This window comes from Acomys minous, assembly GCF_964271855.1.
Source record: "Acomys minous genome assembly, chromosome: 7".
NCBI classification, from domain to species: Eukaryota; Metazoa; Chordata; class Mammalia; order Rodentia; family Muridae; genus Acomys; species Acomys minous.
Genome location: NC_140488.1, coordinates 23,578,612 through 23,589,564, shown reverse-complemented (window position 1 = coordinate 23,589,564; position 10,953 = coordinate 23,578,612). Strand labels below are relative to the sequence as shown.

The following is a 10,953-nucleotide window of genomic DNA, read 5'->3' as shown; positions in this document are numbered from 1 at the left end:
CATGTTGATGAGAACCAGATACTTTCCTTGGAGAAAAAAAATTATCAAAGAAGAATAGCATTTGTTGCGTGTCTACTTAGCCTCGCCACCCTGTATTGATTGTACAGGCTTCTAACAAACTGCAAGGTGTGTTGTCATCTTAGACATGCCCTTGAATGTTACTTTGTACTGTAATGTAATTTGCCCAGGGTTTCCTTGAGATTCCTGTGACTGATATTATTATCACTGTCACTGCTGTTATTGGGTCCTCCAAAAAAAGGGTTGCCTCCTTCCTGGTGTTGAGCTCAAAGTGGAAGAAATCCAAGAGTTGCAGAAGTCACTGCTGTGTCTGCTAAATTCAACTGCCTATACTACCAAATTCAACTATCTATACTACCAAAGATCTAAGCTCATGCTCCTTGTCTCTGTTTTCCTTGTTAATTTTCCTGCCAATAGACGAGTCATCTCCCAATTTGCTTCTCTTTTACGTGTGTAGAAACTGTGAGCCAGGCCAATCCTCAACTGATAGCCTAAAGTAGGGACAGGCTCAGGTTAAAGTGACTTGAAGAATGTGAGGGGCAAGGAAGTTGAAGATTGCAAGAACGGGGTACCTAAGGCATAAAGAAGCAGGTGTCTGGCTGAGTGGCCCCACCATTGGCCAGGTGGGGGAGCCAAGCAAAACTTCTGAAACTCCAGACCTCTGCGAAGCTACAAGCACCCCAGCTTTTCAAGGCTGTCTGCAACGTGGCCACGTTCATCCGGGTTGCCCTAATGCTCCCACCACTCCACTAGGCTTTCACAAACTCTTTCGGTTCTTTCTCCAGGCCCAGCCGTCTTGCAGGTTTTTCAGTCCCTGGCTCCTGTTGCTCTCCTCAAACCCAGAGAGCCTCTGGCTTCTCCAACTTCTACAGCCAAACCTATTTGCAGCCTGAAGCCTCAGCTCCCCCTACACCGCCCGGCAGCGGGGTGGAGGCAGGGCCAACTGCGGAACCGCCCACAACCGCCTCTCAGGCTAGGCGTTCGGGCGGGTTGCTGGGGCGCCTCCACCTCCTCTTCCTAAAGCGGCGAGGCGCAGCCGAGCGGCATCACTGGAGCCCAGGTCCCAGCCACCGCCGCACGTACAGCCCTGCGTTCAGGAAGAGGAGCAGCACCACAGTTGGCCGAGACCTCGGCGAGTGGGCATCAGAGAGGTAAACTGAGTCCCGGAGAGCAGCGCCGCGAACCGCTCACCTCCCAGCAAGGGGAGTGGGGTTGGGGAGTGGAGACGGCATCCTACCAGCCCACTAACTCCACTACTCTGCTTCCTTCCAGGCCCAGATCGAGAAGCCTGGGAGAGCAGCCCAGCTACCCCCGTAGGAGGAGCCAGTCTAAGTCCAAGGCGCCGCCACCGCGAAAGCAGCGCAAAGTAGCAATCGTCTCCATGGCCCACTCACCGGTGGCTGTCCAAGTGCCCGGGATGCAGGTGAGGAAACCCAGGCCTCCCCTGCCGTCCATGTGACTGCTCCTGAGCCCCTCTTTGGGGACCAAGGGACTAAGGGCAGCCACCGGGCAAACCTGAAGGCAGGGCCAGATCTCCCGCCAGGTGACCCCCACCCCCACCCTCCCCGAAGTAAAGCTCGAGGTGTTTCCTGGCGTCCGAGATAGAAGGGGCTTTGTATGTGAGAGATTACGGCGACTGGGACACGACAGTAAATGGGGGTTAAGGTTGGCGCGCTGGGATGGTGGGCGGACGACACACGTATTAAAATAGGCCAGAAACTTAGGCACCTGTGCTTGTTGCTTTGTTAATCTTGGCACTCTTGAGGACTGTGGAGATGGGGGTGGGGGTGGGGCGGTTCCAGAACTTAACCTAGATGAGATGGAGGCATCTTGGAATGTGTGGACTAAAACACCCAAGCGGTGCCCCCCACACGGTACACACACACACACAAGTTGGGGCGGAGCAAGACCAGGAGTGGTGGTGGCATTGAATTGGGTTCTTCCTGTGTGCAAAAGACAAGAGTGACATGACTTCATTTCCTTTTTGGTGCCACTTAAAAGCCAACTTGTATCTCGCTCCCCGACCTGGCCCATGGATAGTGCTGTGAGGAACACAAGATCTTTTTCTGAGTGCCTAGGTGATGACTCCCCAGGCCCTTCTCTGTGGCTCGCTCAGAAGGTGGCTAGGACATGTGTATTTAAGCTTTTGCCCGATGCCAAGGACTACCTCGTAGGACTCAACTTCTTATTCAAAGTCTGTGCTGCTCTCCTCCCATTATATTAGCATTTTATTAAAGAAAAGCTCTGTCAACAGACTTTTACACATCTTGTTTTTTTAACCTCTCAACATTTTAAACCATTTACATTTGCCACCGCCCGCCCCCCCCCCACGGTAATCTAAACAACCCCTCTATGAGTAATAGGTCAGAGGCTAAAAACACTGAAACTGCTTCCTTGTGATCTTCTAAATATGCTAAGCCGAACAAACAGACTTTTTTTTTTCAAGTTAGAAAATGTCTAGAACATAGCTTATGTTTCTAATGGAAATGAAACTTGTGTGGATTGGAGTCTCAGTTTATTGCCTGATGCATGCATTTCATCTTTTGCCTTGGAAATAGGTCTCATTTTCTGCAGGACCACAAAGGTGATTTTTTAAAAAATCTTTCCCCTCAAAGGGACAATTTGTGTAGGACATACATCTACCCGCACTTAGGGCAGGCCTGGCTTGTGACTCAGGAAGTTTCTCTATATTTAATAAAATTACAGAAGAGGAGAGAAAGAAATGTGAAATAGTAAAGAGTAGGGCTTTTTATGGTGTTAATCCACTAAACTATTGCTCCAAACTTTTTTTCCTCATGCGTTCTCTCTCGTTTTCCTAACTACTCTGCCCCACACCCCATTCATTCAGTTCTAGCTTTGGTTGTATCCAGAGAAGTGGTAAGTTTGCATTAGGAACTATACAGTTCTGCTCTGTCTGGTCTGGAACACAGTGTGAACTTCTCCCGGCGTGCTCTGCTTTCTATTATGTGGAGAAGTAGACCTTTCTATATGTAATGCTTATTGCAAAGGGACACGATGCTTCTCTCCCCATTGTGTGCAGGCGCCTGCCTGCAACGCATCCTCATGGAGCATCCTCATTCCCCAACGTTGTGGTTCTGGGGAATTCTGTGTGCTCAGGAGAAAATGGTTCCTGCTCTTTATTTCATTTGTCTTGACTTTATTTGATTTATGTGGTTTCTGGTCTTTATTTCATTTATCTCGACACGATTTGATTTAGATGGTTTACGAACGGCCTGCTGCTCAGCGCATTCGTGTTGCTCCCTGCTTTGTTTAATTAGCTCAGCTGGCTACCTCTTGGATTTTCAGATCCTAGTTAAGGTGGGTTAAAATGTGAATCACACATTTGAAGTGATCCACTTTGCATTGCGAGGCCTGCCTTCCCAAAGTCACTGATTCTTTGTCAAGCCTCAGCTGCAGAAGGCACTCACCTCACTATTAGCAAAGAAGAGGTGTTGACTGATCTGTCACTTTCCAGCTAAATGAAATAGCAATTATCTCCATCTTTCATTTTCGATGTTGTTCTTAAGCACTTGCAGCGACATTAAAAGACATATTCACATTATGAGCATGACTCCTTAGCCTCAAGTACTTTTGTTTGCTTTTGCAAAAATGTGATGTAGAATTATATCCTGGCATATAATCATAATAGTCTCCTCGTGTTTTGTTAGAGTTAAGAGCAAGCAACTTTTAGGCAGTTTAAGGGGCAAGAAAACTTGATTTTGCCATGTGTTATTTAAATTAATGTGTTACATTTCTGAAAATCTGGGGGAAGTGATTGGCCGGCCTGTACATTTTTAACTGTTTATGTTGGAAAGTTACAAAGATTGATGGGGGAAAAATGAGTTTTCCAGAAATTAAAAAGCAAAATTACTTTCTCCACAATGTTTTTCTCCCTCTGAGGAGAGACATGGAGCAGAAGCTGAGCTACCTGCTCTGTCATGTAAGACTCTAGCACCGCAAACTTTCAAACAAAGACATTTCTGTTGCCATTACATTAAAATTTAAAAGAAAGTTGGAGTGAAGGAAGGAAACCCAGGATTTGATCCAACTCAAACTCATCCTTGTAAAATTAGTTCTTCAAATTTTATACTATTGGTATTTCTCAGTACTGTAGTACTGAACTTTTTTTCTATAATATTCAATGTCAAGGATACGAATTTTTGTATTTAATATGTGCTTCTGTTGGTTTATAACTAAAGTAATTTTCCACCCCAGGAGCTGTACTCTTGAACCACATTGAAGCACAACCTTAAAAAAATATAAAACCAATAAACCTGTTTTCTTTCCACTCAAATATTTACTCTTTAGTGATTTAAAACCTGTTTTTGACTTTGAATTTGTCAGTTAAAATTTATATTTTAAAGTTTAAGATATTTCCCTAAAAGCTTACATTAATGCTTTTAAGCAAGTACACAAAAGCAATTTTCAGTATTTCATAATGCTTAATTAAGAGAATAAAATTAGATGTTCAACTGAGTATGGGATGTTATTATATTTGTTTTACTTTTTGCTACATCTCTCACTAAAGAAACAAAGTTTCATTCTTAAAGAATTCTAAAGTTAGCTCAATGTGCCTTTAAATGTGAAAAGGGTGGCACAGCTTAACAATGGTTGAGATCTCAATGGAAATGAAATTTTAGTATTAATTACCACTTTATTGAAAACTTACTTGTTTTGTTTTTTCTTCCAGACAGGGTTTCTCTGTGCAGCCTTGTCTTTTCTGGAGTCATTTTGTAGACCAGTCTGGCCTTGACCTCACAGAGATCTGCCTGCCTCTGCCTGCCTGAGTGCTGTGATTATAGGTGTGCGCCACAGAGGCTGGCTGAAGACTTAAAAAGCATTACTTGGCTTTGGTGAACTTAGTAGTGTCTTCTAGGAAGGATCAACATAGAAATGTATTATCTGCCTCTAAAGAACTGTCAGGCAATGCCAAATCTGCACTCTTACCTCTGTAAGAATAAAGAGTTTCTGACTAGAAGAGTAGAAGGCTTCCAAAAGCTCAGCTGACCGTAGTGTTAGGGATTGGGATAGGCATTTTCAATTGAAGAAACACTCTTAGCTAAAGTCTACCTACACAGATAGAAAAGGCCCTGCTTGCATGTTTAATCGCACATACATGTACACAAGCACAATCTTTGAAAGTGGAATAAAACCATTTAGGTGATTATGAAGTAGTCCACTAAAGGAATAATACATAATAACTTTGGAAAATTAAAGTGAGTAGGACCAGATCGTGGTGGACTTTGAATGCTAGTGAAAGATTTTATGGCCTTTGAAACGGGCATTTAACATTTCTGTATAACGGTACTCAATAAACAAAGTTATGTATAGGAAGAGAAAACTCTATATTACATGAATGAATGTACTGAAGAAGTGTGATATTGAAGACAGTTTGATCTACAGAAGCTATTTCAGTAGGATAGTCATAGTTATGCAGATGCAAGGGATCTTAGCTTAACAGGTGGCCTTCTACATCCCTGGGTGCCACAAAGAAAAAGACATTGCCTGGTTTAATAATTTGCTAGTTACAGAAGAAGTGAGCTAGCTACAGTATATCTGAAGGAAGTAAGAATGTTATGCAGAAGAGCCCTACCTGGCAGGAAGCAAATGATTTTGGCTTCAGGCTTGTTGATTTTCAGGCAGCAATGGGATGACACCATAAGAATGTCCATCATAATCTGGGCCCATAACCCCAGCACTCTGGGAAGCAGAGGCAGGCAGATCTCTGTGAGTTCAAGGCTAGCCTGGTCTACAAAGTGAGTTCCAGGACAGCCAAGGCTACACAGAGAAAAAAAAGTCCAATATATAGATTGGAGATGTAGAATTGAAGCTTTAGGCATTCATTTGTTATTTACTGAGCATCTACTATATAACCCAGCACTTTACCTAAAGAGAAAAGATGGAGGAGATGAAAGAGATTTAGAATATCAGGGAGAATATGTGGCAGTGAAGGCCTGCATGGCATAGGAAACATAGGTTGCAAGTTAAGATGCAGGAGAGGCTAAGAAAATATGCAGGGGTAAAGAAATATCTTTGGCTGAGGCAAATTCTTTCTTAACTCTCACCAAGAAGCCTGAAGTGAAGGGATTACTTGTGGCACCAGATTCGAGTATCTGGAGTCATTGTGTCCTGATTTCACTGTCAGTGATCAGTCAGATTTGCTGTGGGAGGCAGCAAGAGGTTGGAAGCATTGGCTTGAGCCTAGGAATCCTGTGTTGAGTGGTGGAAGCTGTAGCATTAAATATGATAACGATAGTAGCTGGGACAGAAGAAGCTAAGCCAACTGTTATTTTGGAGGATGAGTAGTAGTTGCAGTTTGAAAGGTTAAAGCTAGGGCCTGCAGACTGGGGGCTATTGGGAAAAGTAAATAGGATTTGGGCAGAATCTAGTATGTGATTTGAATGGTAAGGAGGGCTAGAAATGGTGCTTGAGTAAAAACAGGCCCATCATGTGCTTTTACCTCCTGCACCATATAAAATGAGAGCTTGTAATTTCCCTGGTGTTTAGGAGCCAGCGCGCAACGTGGTGCTGTAATGTTTTTATTCTGCCTTTCATTCATTCAATGACCTTGTACAAATTGTCTACAAAATTGGGAATAATAAAAATTGCATTTCCTTTGCCTCAACGAAAGGCTATTATGATGAATTAAGTATCATTTGTGGAGTATATTTGGAGCTCCTGGGGCAGTTCATACTGCAAACACTGTCATCATCTCATCTTTTTCCAGCTTGATAACTTACATTTTTAAAATTGAAACCAAATCCTGACCACCGCACTGCCCCCAATCAGATCAGTCTCCCGCATTTTTCTGCCTTGGGCTACTCTCTATAGATCTAAACTTAGTTTAACTACTTCCCACCAAGAAATCCCATTTGATCTGCCGCGTCAGTTCCAATTCGGTAATCACTGCTTGCCCAAATCTTACATGATTTTTCAGGTCACATTTTACTTTCTTCCACGACTTCCTGAGAATGTGCCAAACTATGGAACCTTTCAATTCTACACAATTTGTATCTGCTGTCAGTGGCACACAGTGCTCAATTTATCTCCTGCCTTCGATTTTCTTTAAATATGTTTGTTAGGGCTGGAGAGATGACCCAGTGAGTAAAGTCTTTGGCACCAGAGGACTTGAGTTCATATCCTAGCATCACACAAATACCCGGTGGGTGTGCAGTCTGTCTATAATGTAATTAGCTTTTGGATGCACACACATACATATGGACAAATAAATAAGCTATGTATGTCTCCAGAACTAGGTTGTAATTTTTTGATTCTTGACCATGCATTTTATTTTTCTTTAGACCATTATCTATGATTTTTTACATAGATAAAATATAAATAATAGATATTAATATATATATCTGTGAATCTTTATACGCTTGGCTAATGAACATATTATAGACTTTTCCCATCTGGCTGTTTCTTTATGTTATGGAATGCTTATGTTTTGTAGACTGTAAAGATTAATTTTTTCAATTTTATTTATTTATTTATTATGTATACAGTGTCCTGCTTGCATGTACATCTGCAGGCCAGAAAAGGGCCCAGATCTCATTATAGATGGTTGTGAGCCACCATATGGCTGTTGGGAATTTGAACTCAGGACCTTTGGAAGAACAGACAGTGCTCTTAACCTCTGAGCCATCTCTCCAGCCCTGTAAAGATTAATTTAAATGTGTGCAATACAGACTTTCTACTCTGATTTTAATGCATATTATTTTGTCAAGCATGATGTACTTCAGAACTAATCAGCTGTCCAGGTTCCGACACTCATCCACCTACCTTCCCAGGTCTTTGGGAGAAAAAGGAGTCTCATGGCTTTTGTTCTATTGGGGCTGATTTCAGACAAACGTTTGTCTTCAGGGAAAAAGTGCTTCCTCTGTCCTCATCTCTTCCACTTTGCCTTTTCCTTTGAGTTGCAGTTTCCACTGCCCCTTTTAAATTGGTTTCCTGGTAATTAAGACCTACCCATCCTTTTCGTGTCTTTATTCTGTTCTCCTCATGTGGCCTAAACTGCTTTTTGAGGTTCCTTTATTTCCTTATCCCAGCTAACCCATTGGAATCTGATAATTCCACTCATATCAATATATTGAGAGAGAGAAAGAGAGAGAATGAATCGGAGTGTTTGCCTGCACATATCATATATGTGTAGTATTATGCACCACTTGTGTTCCTGGTGCCTCCAGAGATGGCAGAGCCCCTGGAGTTAAAGCTGGTGGCAAAGCTTCCAGATCAGTGTTGGGAACCAAATTTCAATCCCCCAGAATGAGTAGCAAGTATTCTCAGTGAGGCATTTCTTCACTCTGTATTAAGGTATTTTTGACTGATAAGTCAATGTGTGGAGTCTCCTCTAATGGTTATACTTTGTAGGGACTTGTGCCTTGGATACATGTAAATGGCATAGTAGAATTTCAGACATCTTGATACCGCTTTTTGATTGCGTTGTGTCTTGTGAAAGAGTGGTGATATAACTGATTCTATTTGCTGCTAGAAAATGGAATTAGGGGCATGAAAGCTAACATCATTATTAGGTGTGATACAGCAAACTCCTCTTCATTTCTCATAAGGAAGACTCAAAGACTTCCCACTACATGGTCATATAGAACAATGTCTTTGGAGGAACACCATGGAGTAAGTAATTGTATTATTTATGTATTCATTTGGTCTCTGCAGTGCCAGCTCTAGAGCCCGTGGCCTTCCATATGCTAACCAAGTGCTCTAGCATTGAGCCACACTTCCAGCTCCTGATTTTAAAATAAACAACAATCAACAAAATAGATCTAAAATGTTAAGCCCATGTTAGATATATTTCCCACTTGATCAACTACTGCTTTAAATATGGTGTTGTGTGGTAGAGGATACATATCAGAATTAATGTTTATAGAAATCAGATATTTCTTTAAGATAATGACTAACTCCTGTCAAAACTCTCAGGAAATAAAAAGAGTGATTGTCTGGGGAAAAAAATGCCTTCAAAATGGAATTTTAAAATCAGAAGGCCGTCATCATAACCCTGGCTGACTTTATTTATGATCCTTCTTATTACCTGCCCCTAAACTTCATTATAAACAGGCAAATCACCTGATACGTGTGTTCAGAAAATGGCGGGGCTAATTTCCACAGCAAATCGTGCTCTTTCTTCCTGCCTGACTCTTCATAACACCTCACCAACACATCCCTACTGGGGATAGAGCGAGCTGCAGGGTGCTGCCAAGAACTCTCCTCAGCCTGCTCTGGACTTGTCCCAGCATTCCCCTGACAGCAGCCCGCTGGCTCTTCTTCTCCTTCGTTTATCATATGATCATGGATTTAGATGATTCATATCCCCAAACATCAGATTAGCCATCAGAATGGCAGACTTTTGGATACTCTGGCAAAATTAGAACACAGTTGTGGTTCATGCTTCCTGAGCCTTCGAGAAAACAAAACAAAACAAAACCGTAGGCAGCTTAGATGAAAGAGATGAAAGGTCTGAGAATATTCTCGCTGGCTCCCTCCGCCTTTCCTTCTCTTCCCCCACCCCTAGGCATCATCAGTCCCAGTGCCATGTTCTGCCATGGAGCTTCACTCCCAGCTTCGATTGTACGTTAAGTATTGAGTGTCCACCTATTTGGCCAAAACACTTTCTTTTCCTAATGTGTTGTTGAGAAACTGAGGCACCATGTTCTTGTGCACTCATCGTAGACGATGTTTACAGGAACAAAAGAAAACAACTTCTCTAGCCCTTCCCTCACGGTCTCTGTATCAGGGCTGTGTGGTGGTGGGATTCTCCCCTTCCACTCACAGCCTGTTAAGGAGAAAGTCGGGGTAAATCTATAAGACCTTCCTGCCTTGCAATTCAATACATGGAAGCAAGGGGGGTTTGAAATCAACCATGATGACTTAAAAAAATGTTTATTACAGAACAATAGTGTGCCTAAACAAAGAATAACAGTTGCTTTAGATTATAGGAGCAGCTTCCTAGCATCAACTTAATGAAGTTTCAAGGGATTTGAAATGTATACAGTACTAGATGTGTTCAGACATTTCTAAGTATACTGGTGAATTACTCTACCAGATTTCAATAGTGCCTGGTAACATAATCCTAGGAGTGAATTTTTGGCAGGTGGAGGAAACGCTTCAAGGACATCTAGAAGCATCCAGAGTTTTCTTTGAAAATGCATTTTTGAGCCGCTCTGTTCCAGCATTAACAAAAAAAAATTTCCCTCCCCCAGATTTCCATTAAACTGATGGATTTGGGGCATATCACTTTACAGCATGTATATTAAGCTAGGCTTAGCTATTCGATGCAGTAGAGTTTGAAAAAACAGAGCAACAGGTGATGGGGGAGGAGTGAGCAACATAGATAATCAGGTGGGGGTGTGGATTGCAAGGAAATTAGGAGAGGCCAAGAGAAACCATAGAGTCAGAATTTTGTCCCAAACCCTCTGCCCTCCCTGAGCTGGGAAAGATTTGGGATTCCTCAGTCTCAATTTCCTGCTGCCTGCCTTAACTTTAAACAGAAGCACAGAAGAAACCAACTGGGAAAGCATGCACACATGCTACTAAGTATGGCGATAGAAAATAGAACTTTGACCTCTGTGGTTAAAGAGACTACACACTGTCTAGCCGCCCTGGGGGAAAGAAACGGTTTTCAAATGTATGCTTTGACCCCATGGGGAAACAGGTTAGCAAACTCATTAACTTGGTCCTATTTACTTCTCCAAATTGTTTGTTTGAAATTAGCTCACAGCCTTTCTATGCGCCACCTAGTAAGTGGTAATACACCAGACTTCCCCATGCTGGGCTGGGCTCTGACCTGGGCTTCGAGTTTTTCAGTTCTCACTCTGACTTCAGGTAGAAAGGAGTTACCAGCTATTTCCAAAGTGTATTTTGATTGAGGCAAAGGCCTTTGTGCTCATCTTTTGAGACAGCAAACGTACAAGAAGTTCTTTG

General features: G+C 42.5%; 1 protein-coding gene across 1 annotated transcript in view; it reads left to right on the top strand.

Moving 5' to 3' along the window:
• Positions 1-811: 811 nt before the first annotated feature.
• Positions 812-10,953, top strand: part of STK26 (serine/threonine kinase 26) — a 51,758-nt gene continuing 41,616 nt past the window's right edge. The window contains exons 1-2 of the mRNA XM_084789818.1: positions 812-1,169; positions 1,291-1,441. Coding sequence (XP_084645944.1) covers positions 1,400-1,441 — 42 coding nt within the window. The 5' untranslated portion in view covers positions 812-1,169; positions 1,291-1,399. The remainder of the gene's footprint in view (positions 1,170-1,290; positions 1,442-10,953) is intronic.